General features: G+C 41.2%; 1 protein-coding gene across 6 annotated transcripts in view; it reads right to left on the bottom strand.

Annotated features, from left to right (window-relative positions):
- Nucleotides 1–18,048, bottom strand: part of PDGFD (platelet derived growth factor D) — a 145,171-nt gene that overhangs the window by 40,054 nt on the left and 87,069 nt on the right. For 3 of the 6 annotated variants that reach the window (XM_075742286.1, XM_075742285.1, XM_075742290.1), the window contains exon 4: nt 17,622–17,663. The exons of the other annotated variants lie outside the window; for them this stretch is intronic. In XM_075742286.1, the coding sequence (XP_075598401.1) occupies nt 17,622–17,663 (42 nt within the window). The remainder of the gene's footprint in view (nt 1–17,621; nt 17,664–18,048) is intronic. 6 annotated transcript variants of the gene reach the window in all.

The raw sequence follows: 18,048 nt of genomic DNA, 5'->3' as shown, positions 1-18,048 counted from the left end.
CTAAGACTGCGGCTGCTTCCTGTTCCCTTTATATTAGTATTGTAGGGAGACTTGCTTTCAGCAGTGTCTTTGTGCCTTATGGTTTGCAGCGCCCATCTCTTGGCAGTGACAGTGGAGAGTGCAGAAGGCAATCGGGCTCCTTGTTCACCTTGGTTCAGTGTCTAAGCACACCTGGGCCACGGTGCCGGCCCATTTTGCAGAGCTTGCTGGTCCCCTTTGTGATGCCCCATGCCAAACTCTGCCAAAGCGGTGGGGAGCGGACATCAAGAGGGTTCCTGGCCAATGCGATGCTGCACATCAAAATGGTGTCAGGGAGCTGCCAGGGGGAAAAGAGCTTTGGAGGAGTGACCCCAGGAGCCAGAAACTCATTCCCAGGTCAGAGTCCAGTGCCCTTGAGAGGACTTTGGTGAACTTCTGCCATGCTGACTGACAGGTTTTTGGAAGCAGCCTCCCTGGTAATAGGCGAATCTGCCCTGAGCAAAACTGAAAAAGCTGACACTCCACTTGCCCGGCAGTGTCCAGGTGGGCAAAAAAAGTCTTTCAGAGTTAACAGAAGGCAGTGACAGCTGGTTATTTCAGGTCCTTCTTCTCGGTGTGACTCATACCAAACGGGAATGTACCGACAGGCCCCCCCCGTACTAGGGGTAGAAGGAAAAATATTAATGAAAGAAAACCTCCTAGGAGCTAGCTATTAGTTTTCTGTCTTCTTTCCACTTGGGTTTCTACCTATTTTGTATAGATTTAAGCACACTCTATAATCAGTGGAAAATAATCATTAACAAATACAGCCTAATTTCATTTAACATTCCAAGTTTTCCATTGTTCTACGAGGAGGATATGCCAAATGCTTTGACATGCACGCTCACATTTTCAGATGTGATTTGGGAGAAACATAGAGGGAATAATAATAATAATAATAATAATGAAAAACTCTAATGGACCTAAGCAAATTTAATTCCAAAGCTGAGGACACAATGTAAAAAGGTACCGGTAAGGGACATTAGTTGTCCTAGCAGCAATCCCAGCCTATTGATTTTTTGTGAAGGATCCATTTGTTTTTGAGCACTCTCCCAGAGGATGCCGTTTAATTCTGCAGTAAGCATGCAGCAGGAGCATGTGTTACGTTTCACAGATAATGCAAAGCAAAACAATTTGTTCACCCTCCTGCTTTGACTGGAAGGCATTGCGTTTTCTAGGACAACAAAAAAGGACTGCTATGCAAACTTTCTGAGATGATAAGAATAATCATAAAAATAGCAAGAATACATCATCTCTGAAGAATACAAGAGCATTTTCTCTTAGCTTTTCCAGGTTTTTAATGGGATCAAAAGCAGCTGATTTATTGCAAACAGCACCGGATACTGCTTATTGGGAATTTTAATTTCAGTTTCATCAAACAACTAGAGTAAGGAAAAGAAAACTATTCAGACTGGACTTCCAGCCCCAGATCTACTCCTTAAAAATGTCACTGCTGTTAAAGCTAAATACAAGTAACTTAGGAACAGTCACGCTTCTCATTTCTCTTATGCATTATTCTTACAAATATCAACTATAAGTAACACTATGAATGAAGACTAGGTAAAAAGAAAACACCTTACATTTGCCACATTTTTGTAAACAATCTGACTAAACCATGTTACCAGTTTTGGGATCAGATTACCAAAAGCTAGCCTGGGAAATCCTTCTAAACACCAAACTGAGACCATGATCTCAGGGCCAGGAAGGTGCATACTGGGTCAGAATTAGTGTGTCACACTTTTTATTTAAATTCTAACTGAATACAAGGATCATCAAATAGACTAAGGATGGCTGTAGAATTATAATAGGCTAAGTATTTTTCAAGCAATGAAAATCAAGAGGAACAGTTTATTTCAGTTTTATACTAATGACCTGGAAAATGTCACAGAAGTTGAAACTGGAAAAAAAATAGTTGGGGGAAAAAAAAAAAGAAGTTGTAAACACCATTTAATACAAAGAAATATGCTGAGACTACCAGAGGTCAGAAGCAGAGGCAGGAAAGAAAAATAAGCTTTCATTTAGAAGAATGTAAATGGAGAAAAAGGTACGGGCCATAAACTCTATTTGATGGCACACATGGACTCAGAAAGGAACTCGTGCCAAGAGCCTGGGCTGAGCAAAGAAAAAAAACATGAAACTAATCTGCAATGTGACACGGTGGCATGGCATGCTGTGACTTATGCCTGAACACACAGAGAGCTCCCCCAGGGTGTAGGGAGATGCTCTCCCCATACCAAGGGGATACCACACCACCACAAATCACGCAGGGGATACCACACCACCACAAATCATCACCACCTCCCAGGGGACCACGGGCAGAGGTAGGACCTTTCCTCACTGGTGGGGGTGTGTGAACATTTGCTTGTCTTCACCACCTTTCCATGGGTGCAAGACAGGGCTGTGCTCAGAAGAGAGCGAGGTCTGTGGGTGCAGGGTGGATATTCTCCAGACAATAGGCACAGCCAGTTAGTTTTAACCTACTTCAGTGTGATATCAGTATCAATAAGAATTGCAGGAGGTAGCTTCATACCTGTCCTAGTTTTGGCTGAGATGCCAGAGTTAATTTTCTTTCTAGTAGCTGGTATAATGCTGTGTTCTGGATTTAGGATGAGAATAATGTTGATAATACACTGATGTTTTAGTTGCTGTCAAGCAGTCAAGGACTTTCCAGCTTCTCACACTGCCTTGCCAGGGAAAAGGTGGGGAGCGCCCAAGAAGCTGGGAGGGGACACAGCCAGGGCAGCTGACCCAAACTGGCAAAAGAGATATTCCATACTGTATGATGTCATGCTCCATATGTAACTGGGGGTGGGCCAGGAGGTGGCACAGTCAGAAATTAGCTGAGCATCGGCTTCAGTTGGTGAGCAATTGTGCTGTGCATCACTTGTTTTGTATATTCTATTATTATTATTATTATTATTATTGTCTTCCTTTTCTGTCCTATTAAACTATCTTTATCTCAACCCACAAGTTCTACCTTTTTTTTTTCCCTTTTTGATTTTCTCTCCCATCCCACTGGTGGGGGGCAGTGAGTGAATGGCTGTGTGGTTGTTTTAGCTGTCAGTTAAAACATGACAGTACCCCACCTATGAAGATGCCATGGTGGCATCAAACCCATGTCATCCTGGCCTCAGAGTGCCGCTCTGAGGAGGCCAGATTTTTAGGCTATCCACCTCCATCAGTAACACAAGCTTATGGGGAGAAAACACAGGGAGAGTGGTCTTGCACCCTCCAGCAGTAAGACTTTGCTCTGTGATTCAAAACCTCTGAGTCTTTCCTGAACACCAGACAAAATTTTTAATGATGAACCAAACCTACAGTCTGTTGAGTTTTTACTGCTGGTTTTAATACAGCCCTCCTGGCCACCCTGTCCATCTTTGTTCAGGATGACAAACCCTGCACCACCAGACCACCAGCAGCCGTGCGAGCCCCCACATCTCAGCTGCTGGCACTACAAGTGTTTTCTCTGCTTTTAATCTATTTCTTAATGCACCTGGAAAATGTACCTGAAGCAGCACTGAGCCAGCAATGCCAGCACACAAAGTTGCTGCTAAAGTGGGAAAGCAGAGTGTTTACCTTCACATATTTCTGATGGAGATAAATTACATATATAGGGAGCAGAGTGTCCTATTTTCTGCTGCCTTATATTATCTGCCCTGACTGCTCTTTTTATTTTTTTTTTCCCTTCAGAGCTTAATAACACCAATTTTTCTGTATAAACTCATATGCATGCAGAAAAGGGGTGGAAGGCCTGAATAAGAATATGACCAATACACTCAGGCTCTTTGCTAACCTTAAGCATGAGGTAATCACGTAAGACCTGGTGTTCATCATGCCTGCCTAGAGGACAAGAGGCTCAGAGCTCACACAGACATGTACAATGCATGTTTTGAAATAAGGATCTTGTTTCCAGTCAGGTGCAGAGTTTCACCTCATCTGTAATAGCAGCAAATCCTTTATGTTTGGTTTAGGTACCCGTACCTACACAGTATTCCCCATTTCTGTCCACTTCTAGAGAAAGCCAAGCTTTCGGCAGCCTATTTCCAGCACTTCAGCATGCCACGCAAACCATACAGAGCAGAATACCTGTCCTCATAGTGTCCAGGTTCTTCCAAGCATATTTTATTTCAAGATTACTGGCCTGACCTTGGTGTGAGATAAATTTTTGTGGCCCAAAGGCGGCTGTTATACCCTGTTTCACAGCAGCTGAAAAATCAGCCTCATTCCTTCTAGGCCATTTTCCCACATTTCAGGTTTTTTGGTTGTTTTTTTTTTTTTTTCCCGAAGATAAGACTCTCTTTTGAAAATACCCACAAATCTGCAAACATGGCACCCCAGGGCTCACAGATGCCATCTGTCTGTCAGTCAGTCTGTTGCTCACAGTGCCGTCAGGCAGTGACAAAAAAATGAAAGAAAAGACTGACCTCCATGTGACAGCTTTTGGGCTACATCTGTATTAGTAAATAAATGAGGTAGGGATCAACACGGTACAACTCATGTCCTAGGACATAACTATGACCCTGCCAAACAGAGTGGCCACCACAGGCTGCACACTGGGAACAGCCCAAGGCCCGTGCAGGCCCCTACCTGGCCGTGCTCAAAATGTGAGTGCAAACAACCTTGTGCCTACGCTTTGGCTCACACCCAAAGCTGGGATGCTTTAAAAGTACATAGTCCTTGCTGACAATATGGGCTACAAAGACTTCTTTATTAGAGGGTCTGATCCTGTAAGAGCTTGCGTTTATGGTTCATTACATGACTGACGACTGGATGACAATGGTGCCTAGAATCCGGAACATGTAATGAGAAAACATGGAACCTGATTCCTACAGTCAGAGGGAAACTTTCATTACAGAGTATTTTTTACCAAAGACCACCCAAGAAATATATCAGGACACAAATATTTATTAAAAGGAAGCATTTTTATAGCTGCCAAGGTCAGAGGTATTATTAAAAAAAAAAAACCCAAACAAAAAGGCTTCTGCAGCCTAAGAAAAGAAGGGGACCTGGAAAATAAGTTTTGTCTGCCACAAAACATCATTTTGTATAATTAAAGTATTTTTTCAAACAAAAACTATTAAAATGGAAAAAAAAATTGTCAAGGGTCACAGAAAAATTGGATGCTATTTGATTCTGCTGAAAATTATCTGACAAGAAAATACACAAATTCCACAGATCTAAAAAATATTTTTAGCTTCCAGTGATGCAGATGAGCTGCAAAATCTGACCCTGTGTAGTTACAGGCTCAGATCTTCTCTAATTAAGCACTGACTGGTCATCAAACTGACAACTGAGGAAAACAGAACTGCATTTTTCTTGGTATTAAAAGAGATAGGAAATGTGATAGATCTTTTTTTTTTTTGGCATCGCATGTATATTCAAAATCAGTTCAACATGGAGAGAAATGTGTGGATTGAAAAATAGAGAGGGGATTGTAGGCAAATGATTATGGTAACAACCCAGGCCTGGGCTTGAGGAGGTGTTCCGTTCAGTAGCACAAAGCTCAGCACCAGGCAGGGGCTTAATTTATGTAGCAGAGTTATTTAGTCAAAACTTTTCTAGTAAGATTTATCCCATCAAGTCTAAAGTGACAGGAACCCTGCAACTAATAGAAGATGTGTGTGTGAATATGCATGTGTAAGGGAAGAACAGAAACACTTTGTGACATAGCTGTCATCTGTGTTATTATGAAGACAATGCATGGACTTTATCAAGTGCTCAGAGTAAAACAGAAGGTTGTACATGTAATAAAGATGTATAGAAAATACAAATCAGATTTATACAGCGCTGTGACTATCTTTGGAAATGGGGTATATAGCATGAAGGTCCCTGAAACTAGAAGCAATGTGCTGAGCAAAGAACAGTGCCAGCCTGCAAGCACACCAGCTTCTCCAGCATGGAGGAAGGACCTTCTCTGATTACTTGTGCCTGAAACTGCAGAGTCAGAATAAGACTAAGAGTTGTTAAAAGGAAGTGTAGAGATCCCAAGAGCTCCAGTTATGACACAGCCTGAGGAGGAGGGGAGGGATGAGAATAGCTACCAGCCTTCTCCCACCCACCAAACCAGATGCAAATGGCTTAGTGTGGTCTGAAGCCGATTTTTGTTGTTTCATCTTCCTGGTTTGGCATCTGGGATTGCTGTTCTCCATTTTGCAATCATACAATTTCTTAAACTAGAGAGGACCTCAGGTAAATCTGGCAGGCACAGAAAAAGGAAATAAAAGAGCGTAGCAGACAAACCCCTTTGTTCATCAGTCTCAGTCTGGCCATGCAGCCCGCCCTGTTGGCACAGTGTCCCCGACTGCAAGCAGGAACAACACAGAGTGCCTCTGTAGCGTCTTTTAGAAGTTAATCTTGTGGCATTTTACAAAGGATTGTTGTGCCTGTCTTTGAGGTGGGAAGACCTGAGGCTGTGAGAAGGTGTTAGGGCAAGCAGTGGTGGAGCCTGGCCCGGAGCCACGGCTGCAAGGCGAGCACCATCCCCAAGGCCATGATGCTGCATCCAAACCTGGAGGCAACACAACAGCGGGCACAGCCATCTTTACTGAGAACAGGAAAAAATCACAAATATTATCACAACCCAGCAAGAGGAAAGTTCACCCTGGAAAAATGCAGCCCAATGTGTTCCTAAATTACATGCTGAGTGGAAGGAGGAACCTAGGAAACTTGGGAGCTCAAAGACAGACTGAGCTGACAGAGGAAAACACATTAGAAGACACATTCCCAGTGTCAGGGCAGCCAAGCTGGCCACTGCCATGTAGACCTGCCTAAGCAGGGTGCTGGGGCAGATGACACTCCACCCGTAACACAGCCCTGGTGATGCTTGAACCACCAGATGCAGCTCCCTTCACTACCACAGAGACACTGTAAAAAGCTGGGAAAATCTGAGGGAGCTTTGAAAAGAACATAAAATACTCAGAGGGGATTTGATAGCCTGATTTTTTGGGAAAGATTAAAAGCCAAATACAGACTTCATTGCTTGACTAAGCACACTTCTAAACAAAGAAGTGTGAGAACACACTGCAAATATCTGAAAGAGATAGATACAACAAAGAGAACAGACTTCTTTATCATAAATTAAGAAGGAATATAATTGCAGGCAATAGTATGGTATTAAAAAACAGAAAATTAAAACTGACTATCAAAGAAAAAAGTCTTTCCAACAGTGATTTATTAGTCTATGGTTTAATCTCCCATGAGGTATGCTCCTGTGCTTGTTATATTTAAAAGTAATACTAGATGAACAACCAGTGAATTTACAACACGGAAAATTCTTGTCCTTAGAGAAAAATGGGCTGAGTGACCTCACATCTTTATATTATAGGATTCTAGGTTTGGCTGCATTACACATTACTGAACAAAAAAAAAAACCCAAAAGCCTACAACCCCCCTAAATTTAAACTCAGAAATCTTAAAACAATCAGTATCATTTGATCCAGGGCTGTCAGTATTTTCCAGCAGTTAGAGCTGTTGCAACAAACAAGGCAAAGATTTATTCTGTAAGCAATTAAACATATATTATACACGATGCATTGTTTTCATCGGCTTGCCAAGAATGACAAAAACACATTCAACAGTGCTAAGGTTGAAACAGACCCTGCAGCCCAAACTTGGGCTAAAACAGTACAAGAACAGGACTGTGCTGCCAGGATTTGTAAGATAACATTGACACATAGTCGAATAAATAGTATTGGTGGAATACAGAACGTGAAGTTGAGCCTAGGAGCCCACCTCTCCACAAGACTGTGAAGACATGCAATTCTTGTTTTGATTTAAAAGACAACTTGCAACCAACACCTGCTGCGATGGGTTTTCACAAGTTCCTCAGTGCAGGTTGGAGGTCTAGCATGTTTCAATTCACCACTCACTTCCTCTGGAAGTCTGTCAAAAGAAAATCCTGAAAGCAGACTGACTTCCTACTCTTCTCCAACACTGTTGGCATGCGTTAAAGTTAAGCTGCACCTTCAGCTTTTGTGGAAAGTCTAGAGCAGAGGCTGCTCAACAGGAACAGGGCCTGGGAACAACAGGCCATTTCTTCTTCCCTTGTGGCCAGGGTAGTAGGAAGGACCAGCCTTGCCAGCACCAGGAGTTAATTAACACTTCTTTGCAACACTGTAATACAGCCTTAGTGCCTAATTAACCTTTTTACAGAATCAAACATGGCATCACTGTTTTCCCTACAAATCTGTCATCTATAACTAGATTGCTATAAAACACCTTCTAGAGTTGCCAAACCAAAATAAAAGGTAAGTTCTTCCTATATTATCATCATTTCACATGCTAACAACCTTCAACTGTTGCTAAGTGGAATTAAAGGGCAAAACATTGATTTGTAGAGACAGCATTACGTCCTCAAGTCAACAATCTAAAATAGTCCCACTTTTCAACCAGCTAATGATGTGATGGACAGGTCAATGAGTGCTGTTAAAAAAGCTTCAGAGTGTAAACTCACCTCATGCTCATACATACCAAGGTGTGGTTTAGGGCAAACTTAGATGAGAATGGTTGCAATTAACCTTACTCTTTAGTGCAGACACAGACAAGTCTGCACATCTACTAGCAGCACTGATGGGCTGTTTGTGGCACGTCCAGTTTGCTATTGTATTTGCCATCTCTCCTTCTGGTGCCCTACTAACAGTCAACTCTAAGCAGACAAATTAGCTACAAGGTCGTTCCATGTCTTCTAACATGAGCTGTATTAAGACTGCTATTGGTCTGTGCCTATTGCAGTGTCAAAATACCATGTCCAAGCTACTGATATTTTCTATTTGGTTCCACAGACATGGGAGCAAAGTCAGGGAACAGGATGGCCTTTGCCTTCTCCCAGGTTATGCTCATTATGGCACAGAAAATGTACCCTTTCATTTCATGCATCACAATTTTCAGTGCTGGGTCTATCCTAACTTTCTGCTACCTACACACGTTTAGTGGATACCCTGAAAAAGCTGCCCAATGTATGTGGTAAGTAGCATTACTGATTTTAAGACAGGCAAGCTCTAAAAAAAGCCTGAAATAATAAATAATTTTTAAACTAATTGATTTGCCCAGAGTAGTTTGAATACAAAAATATCTTGAATATCCTCCATACATTTTTTAACCACCACTCATTCACAAGACTTCCAGACTGTTAGGAATCATTGATTTACTTCTCTAATTATCAATGGTTACTTAAGATTTTTCCAACAAGTGTGGGGATGGGTTTCATTTCCTACTTGTCCAATAGCACAATTTTGCCACTGACCAGTAATTCATGAACTCTGGCTCACTGGAAGTCTACTTGTAGTGTACTCTATTTTTATTAACAGAGATTGCTTGACCCTAATTGATATTTGAAGAACAGGAAAAAGATTATCTTTCATATATTCAGCTATGTTAGGACTAGAAACCGATTATGAACTGGGAAGCCGCACGGGCATACAAGCTGAACGGACAGACAACTCACCATGAGTCTTCACACATCCCCTCACTTAGCCAAGTACAGTGGCAAGATCATGGCCAGTTGCTATGAGACTGGAGTTCCCTTTGCTCATTTAATTAAAAAAAACCCCTCTCACTATTCTGCCAGTATTACACACTTCCCAACAACTGCAACACTCCCGTGGCCCGTACCCAGTATTCTTACACTCTGCGTAGGTGTTTGAGTTCATTACTGATATGGTTGCATGCTTCTTGGAATTTGCATCTGCCAATTTGCTTCTGCTGTATTTTGCAAGAAATTGTATTGATGTTGAATAAGGCTTTTAAGCTCCTACAAAGAATAAACTATGTGTTTTGGGGATTTTTTTGTCTAACTTGGGTAACCCTCTTGTACTGCACATGATGGTCTTTTTCTATTTTTGTCTTTGTATCTCTAACTTACCTTGGAAAAGTAGGAATTTCCTCTGGGCCACTGGCTTCCTTAGGAATTCTTAAAACAGGTACGTACTGCCAGCAGGAAATGCAGTCCTTCAAAATCTAAAGCTGTCCTAAATGAACAATGCCTTTAAGTATTATTAGAGTCAACTATTTGGGACAGGATACTGGACTTGAAAATAACATGGTTGTGTTTGTATAACCTTTTGAAGATGTAAAGTGCTACATCTTCTTGTCCGTGGCCACTGACATGAGTTTGATGAATTCTCAAACAGCGCATAACACACTACTGGATTAAAGATGTAGCGTTTTCAACAGGAATTGGACTTCAACAGTTTTGCTGTTATGTTAAGGCAGATCGATGACAATGTCCTGCAAAGGAGCCACACCTTAACTGAGCTGTCAACAGATCAGGGACAGAGGAGAGCAAATCGCCAGTTTTCCACCATGCTGTTCAAACAACAAAACTGCAAGGCACACATGCTTGCAGCTGGGAAAACACAGACACGGAGTTCTATTTTCCTTTCTGATTAAAACAATGGTTTTATCAGTTGAAGTCTGACAGCTTCCAGGAGCTTCTGTGCACTTACTGGGTCCTTCTCCTTCTGGTTTTGGTATGTTCCTTGCCAGAAGGTCTGTATTTCCCTGGCCATTAACTCAGTTTCTCACCCATATTCCTGGCTGACTCTTCGCACTTCTGAAACATCCCCGAACCTAGCCCTACTACTCCTCAAGTTCACAGTCAGGGGGTTTGCCAAAAGAGGCTGATGTAGTGAAATGCTTTACTTTTGCCCTGCTTTCTACATGATCTATACCTGCCCTCCCTCCCCTCCGAGACCCAGTCTTTCCTATTTCAGGTCCATGGCCTGTTTAAAATCTCCAATACATTTGCCTCCTTTCCTTCCTAACCATGCCACTACAACTCCTCTGGTTTACACAAATCCCTCCTTCCCTTCATTCCCTTGTTAAAAGTGTTCCCTTAATTGCCATTCACCCTTCTTCAGTCCAACGAAAACTGCTTTCATGTCACTGTAATGAACAAGTGATGTGTGGACATCTTCCTGGTAAAGAGGGAAGGCTGCTTCTTTCTTATCTTCCATGATGCGTTTGCTAAGTTTGATGTTGTCAGTCACATCCTCTCTGTCCTTTGGCTTTTTTATTTTTCCTTTCAGCTTTCTTCACTTGTTTGGGGCTTCTTCTGCCTCTCTGACCACTGCATTTTGATGTTTCTGTTGCCTTCTCTCTCTCTCTGTGGCCTTACCTCTTCCACTGTGTGTGCCTGCCTTACCCACAATTACCGTTATTTCTGAACTTGGACTACACCGAACTCCCCTTCCTTGTCTTTGCTGCTGCCACTGTTTCATTGCCATTCCGGGATGATCCTGTATCAGTCTCTCCCTCTAGCACCTGTAGCATCCCCTGACGCCAAGGTGGCAGGTGATTCCTCTTCTTCCTGAAACCTACATTTGTTCACCACTCTCTTATCAGTGTCATCTCTGACTTACAAATGGCTTTAGGAATTAGGACACAAGACAGGGAGACTCCTAATGAAATTTAAAAATCAGAGAGTCACATAGTACAAGGATTGTGACCAATCTTTATGTCTGAAACAACAAGAGTAAACATGGAAGGGACATAAGACCCTCAGAAGACACCTGCCAAGAAGAGGACTATGTTAGACCATAGTCCAGGGAAAACTGGGAGAAGATGCAGTCTGGGACAACTGACTGTGAAGTGTTGGGCCAGGTTAGGTCATAGCTTTGGCTGCAGCCCCCAGGCTCCCTCTGACTCAAACACTGCATTCAGCTGGTGGGACTCAGGGTTGAAAACTTGCAAGGTTTTCCACCTGAGGAGATGGGGCAGGCAAGACTTAGGAGTTAGGCAGTAAAGATTTAGGGGTTTGGAAGGTGTGATAGGATGCTGGAGGGAGAAATAGCTCTTGGTTCAATGCAAATGTTGGAATGAATCTTTTAATTAGGAACTTTGTCTGCCCCTGGCGCAGCCAATGCTGCCTGTGAAACTGCTTGTCCAGGCGTGCCTTCTCAACCCATGTACATTGTTTCCTTATTGCTGAGCTATCTGACTCCCAGTTTTGCTTCTTTTGTATCCTTCACTATCTTTTGCTCTGCTCTGAGTGCCAGGAGAACTGGAACGTCCCTGCCTACCACACTGCTTGGCTTGTCTACCACGCCACCTTCCTTTCTTCATCAAACCCTGCTGAAGGACAGGTTAGGTCCTGTGAGATGAATTAAACAGCAGATTGAGACTTGCTGGATTCTCAGGAACCTTCATGAAATGAAAAGCATTCCTCCTCCCCATATAAAATTACTTTGAGATGCTCCATGTCTCAAGACACACTGAGACACAATCTCTCTTTTTAACATGCTGGCATTTTATGTTGCCTTTTAAAACATTATAACACCTTCCAAAGTAAAAAAAAAAAAAAAAAAAAAAAAAGTGCATAGATATAATCTCTTAAATCCTCTGCTTATGTAAAGTTGGGGAAGGAATGTTAAAGATTTTGAGCAAGTTTTATCTAATTAGAAAGGACTTAATTAATTCTCTCCTGAAAGATGAGCCTCTGGCTGATAATTTTATGAGGATGGTATGCCTTGAGCAAAAACACAGAAAATAGTTTTTTGCCAGAACTTAAGGAAATAGAAGTTTCATCATCTAGATCGTTATGAGTTTTGCACATGGGCTGTATTTATGAAAAATCTTTGCTGTCTAGCATAGACAGGCAATCAAAACTGAAATCAGAGAAAGAGTAGCATAAAAACAACTGATAAAGCGTCCACGTGTAAGTTCTTGATTCTTCATCGTGAGATCTATTTCATGTTCAACCACTTTATTAACCAAGACATCCCCCCCACCCCATTCCTCTCCTTTTGTACCCCCAGCAATTTACTGGGATTCCTTCTGTGGATTATCTAAAATTAGGGAAGGTATTCATGCACCATTATCACGCCTGTTGTCACATGAGATATATTATACGGGTTTTCAGGCAGAATATTTAGTCTTAGAGACAGAAATGAAATGTCTATTCTGTGAAAGAAGTGACAAGCTAAAACAGGAGCACAGCAGCAAAGACTCATGCAGCTTCTGGGCTGGATTCAGCTCTGTGACCGGTGATGAAGAATCAGTCATTCTTCTTGGTCTTTATGAATCTGTATTCACATTGGTGGCTGAATCGTTTTGTGATCATGTTAACTCTTACAAGGGAGTTTATTTATTGACTTCTTTAAAATCCCTGCAGCCTGGTGCTGTACTACTTGTGCAAACAAATCTGGTAAAATAAAGGGAGCCAGTCACTGAATTCAGAGTGATTGTCTGTGAGTACAAGTATCAGGATCAGGTTCTTATTCTGCCCATTTTCATTGTCTGATCGTGCTTTGAATTTTTGATGTTTTCATGTGAGCTTAATGAGCAAGTATCAAAGAGTTTAAGTTTAGTATTTGAACTAACTTGTACTAGTCAATATTTTGTGCATGGTAAAGTAATTACATTTTATTAGATTGACTGTGGTGTATTACCCCACTTTGTGACCAATGCTCTTTGATGATATGAGTGGTGACCCATAGCCTCGGTGTTTAGCAGAAAGCTACTTCTCTGTAAAATTCCACATGATGGATCGAAACCCAAAGTTCCCCCCTCTCCATTCCATTAATTTATCGCTCCTTCATACAAAACCTGTCATTTCAAACAAGCAAAAATTACTCATGATCCAACACATTGATACACATTTTGACACGTAAGTTTATCCTGGGACAAAAACACTTAGGTTCTCCTGTTTAGCATCACATGTCCACCACTGTTGGTTTACAATTCCCAAATAAGTAAAGACTCCTCTTAATTCCATGTGATGTTTCCTAGTCATGAATTATATTTTAATTTTAAAGAAAAGTAAAAGCACATATATATATATGTAAAAATATGTTTATGCAAATATATATTTTTTTAACTTTACATCTTTGTCTGTATATATATGCATGTTTGTACATATACATATAGATACATATACATATGTTCCTAGCTTTTTTGTAGCCCTTGTTTCCAATAATGATTTTAGTTGAAGTTCCAAAATATGGATTTCATTTAGGATTAATGAAACAATTAGTACGGCAATAACAATTTACTGTTATAAATGTATAACAAATATGTGCCTTTTACAGTAAACTTAAAATAATGTTTTTAATTAGCAAATGGAATCCAACATTTTCTATTTGTCTCATTAAAATGAAATTAGATGCAGGGCTGGAAATTTTAATTCAAAACATTCACCTTTATTGCTGGAACACATTCCTGAATGAGTTCCTAGTTAATTTTAGTAAATGTCCAAGCTAATGTACTTGTAAAACATGGGGTCCAATATTGTTAACATTCCCTTCCAGAATTAGGACATTGGAAGAATTTCACTTCAGAAGGAAAACGAGGATTGCATAAAATTACTTCAATCAAGCAAAGATTATTTCCATGTGCAACAGTCTAACTTAATTTAGATTCCCACATCTCAAAATAATTGATGCAGTATTTTCAGTAATTGTTGAATACTTACTTGCTACATGCAAGATCCCTCAGTTAAGGTAACTGCACCGCAAGCAGCGGTGGAATGAAATTTTACATTTGTGGCAATATGAAATATTCACATCACCTACTTTAAAGTGTGCAACCCAGGGGCCTCTCTCCTGACAGTGCCTACCTCCCCTCTAGCAACTGTGTAAGTAACCTAAGATTACTTATCTTCCTCTGTATCACATTTTTCTACAATGTTTGTTCTGAAACGCTATCTCCTTAGAGTAAGAAATTATACAACGTGAGGAAAAAAAGACTGAAATACCTCAGTGCTTTCTATACTGCAAATTAATGTTTCTAAGGCAACTCAACCAAGAAAAGTAAAAAAAAAAAAAATAAAAATTGAGAAATAAGCGCTTTAAGTGATAATGGCAGGGAGGAATTTCAAACAAATTTGCGACTAAGTGAGGCTCATGCCTAATAGCTGTCCAGGGCTTCCTCCAGACCATTTTTGCTCTAGGTTTGTGAAGCTTGAAGGAAGAGACAATTTTTAAAGAGGTTCAAGGGAGCCATTTCTCTGTGTGGATACTCAGGCTAAGCCAACAAACTGCACAGCTACAACTGGGGGCTTTGAATGTGAAGTGTCCGTAGACACCAGCCACCAGCTGTGCATCCTTGCCTGTTTCTGCACCGTCACAGACAGCACAGAGCAGGAGTGACTTTTTCCAGTCAAGGACACTTTTGACTTTTACTCAACTTGGGATAAGCGGTAGGGCACACTCAGCTCACCAATAAGCTCCTGGAGTCAGCTCCACCCTGGAGCTCCCACCCCCAGGGAGTGCTAAGCCTTCATGGGAAAAGAGTGGATCAGGGACAGGCAACAGACAGCAGCATGGTGGATCTGACCCTTCTCTCCAAAACCGCCCTCCCTGCTCCCCCTCCAGCCTTCCTAGTCCCTCAGACCCACAGAAGGGAGAACAGAGTCAGAGATGTGAAGAGGCGGAGGATGTGGGGAGAGGAGGAGGAAGAGGAAGAAGGTGGAGGGAGCCAGCCTTGGCAAGCAAAAGTTACTAAATGCTGTGTTTAGATGCTCAGACTTTATATCACAGATCTGCTCCCTTGCCCATTGTCCCTTATCTTATATTGGGACAGTTAATTACTCCCACACATCCATATGGCTTTCAGCCTTGTCCTGTTAAAGCTCATCCTTGTATTTTTTTCAGTCTAATTTTCCAGAGTCACTCTGAATTCTAATTCCACCGTCCTGAGTGACGGATCCTCTCCATCTTGCATGGGCTGCTTACTTTGCATGCCTTGTTTTACAAGGGCAAATGTGATTTTCATGGATACAAGTCTAATTTATGCCTTCTCTAAAAAAAACAAACCCTTTTTGTTTCTCTAAACGGTACTGAAATGTGAAGTCAATGCAAAAACACGAGTACATGAAGATAATGAAGTGTGTTTCTACTAAGCTCTGCGGTGCCTCATTTGTGCCTCATGCAGAGTGCTGAACTAAGTAAAAACTTGATCTGCATCAAATGAAGTGAACTTAACTGACTTCCTTGAAGATTCATAAATGAGAAGGCCAGAGAGCAAGGCTGCGAGGCTGTTTGGCTGGATGTGTAACCCAGCCATTCTGGCACCACGCTCAGGAGATGCAGCTGATCAATAAACTCAAGGGAACCCTCCAAATCGCTTGCTTCAATTTTCTCTGGAAGATTATCAATCAGAGTCTGGTATACAAACAAACGACTGCCATGGAGATCCAAACTCCAAACATAAGAAAAAACAAGGAAGTTCAAGATTCGCACATATCTTGTGCACTGTTTTCCAAGAAACCCCCCCAGAAGTAGCTGTGTCTTGGAGGTTACAAAGAAAGGAAAAAAAAAGCAATGTAAAGGTCTTTCATTTAATCTGAAACAAAATACCATATGTTTTTGCATGCTTCATTAATGCTCTCTAGTTTCCCGCCTAGAAATGCACAATGAGTTCAACCTTCAGGGGTCAGCAGTGCTCAGGATATCTATGAACTGAGCTCTAAACGACTGTGGGGACTATCGAATAAGGGCTGACGCTGCTGAATATTAAACCTGCAGTTTTAGGTTGGATGGTCTGACATCTGAAAACCAGCTAAGTACACACCACCCTCCATCCTGTGGTGACATATGAATGCCACTAATCATCTATACAGTTCTCAGAAATAAAACAGCATTTTATTCAGAGGGTGCACTTGGAGAGTATTCTTCTGAATAGATTTGCTGGACTGTAAAATTCTCTGTTTACTCATAGTATTGAAATCACATAAATATAGTAGCCTTTTTTGAGCTTTCTAGTGCAGAGTGTCCTGTGTTTTGAGTGATGACATTCTTTTTTTTTTTTTTTTTGAAAGCTGGAGAGGGACTGTTTACAAAGACATGGAGTGATAGGACAAGGGCTAACGGTAAAGCTGAAGAAGGGGAGATTTAGATTAGATATAAGGAAGAAATTCTTTTCTATAAGGGTGGTGAGACACTGGAACAGGTTGCCCAGAGAAGTTGTGGATGCTCCATCCCTGGAAGTGTTGAAGGCCAGGTTGGATGAGGCTTTGGGCAACCTGGTCTAGTGGAGGGTGTCCCTGCCCATGGCAGGGGGGCTGGAACTAGATGATCTTTAAGGTCCCTTCCAACCCAGACCATTCTGTGATTCTATGATTCTATGATTTTTGGAAAGCCTAATACTATCAGACTAGCTGTACGTGGTCTGGAATAAAGCTTACTAAATGCAGCAGAGCTTTTGTGGCTGCACTGAAATACAAGCACTGTAAAGAGAGGCTGCTTCATTCCCTCATTTTTATGCCCAGTGGTCTTTCATAGACTGTTCTGCCTAAATTTTACTTGTAGTAGATTACTTTCAAATTAGAGTAAATTAGAGCTCAGGATTTGCTCATAGTGCAATGCTTTACTCCACTAGAAGTCTAGCAATTTAAATGTAAGGGAGCAAAATCTTTACATCTTTAGAGTTGTCTTGACAATGTGCTCTTTATGGACTCTATTTAGCATACATAGGCATACATGCATGCAAAGCCGAGAGGTTGAAGTGAAATGACTCAAACAGTGGATTTCTCCTGTTACAGCATTAACATTGTTTCTATTCCAGGCTTTCTTACTCTTGTTAAATAACAGTGGACTGAATAAAAAGGGAATAAGAAGTGTGATGGATATGAAAATATAATTATGATAGTATAATAAATGAGTGCTTACCATTTCCTGAGTGTTTGCAAAATCTGCCTCTTTCGAGCTACACTGCACCAAAAGCATTATAACATTAATCAGGACAATACAAAGGAATACATATTTGTATCAAAATCTACTTAGAGTAATGAGCATTCCTGCTCCCTAAAGACAAAACCAAAATGAAAAAACAGGAGGTTTTCATCTCACTGAAACAGTACATGATACACTGGTAACACCACTGCATATACAGAGAGGCATGTTTATACGTGGTTAAAAATACAGCCTGAGCCTTAGCACATTGTCTTGCATGTAGAATTTTATTGCATGTAGAATAAACTACTCCGCACTAACTCAGAATCACAGCCATAGCCCCTCAAGGTATTTTTATTTGACCTCAAATGAACATAAAAAAGGAGTTCATAGAGCAGCCATTTCTTTGTTACTTCTGCAGCAT

This window comes from Balearica regulorum, chromosome 1, assembly GCF_011004875.1.
Source record: "Balearica regulorum gibbericeps isolate bBalReg1 chromosome 1, bBalReg1.pri, whole genome shotgun sequence".
Classification (NCBI taxonomy): Eukaryota; Metazoa; Chordata; class Aves; order Gruiformes; family Gruidae; genus Balearica; species Balearica regulorum.
The sequence above is the reverse complement of the archived record's forward strand: the minus strand, read 5'-3'. Positions and strand labels throughout refer to the sequence as shown.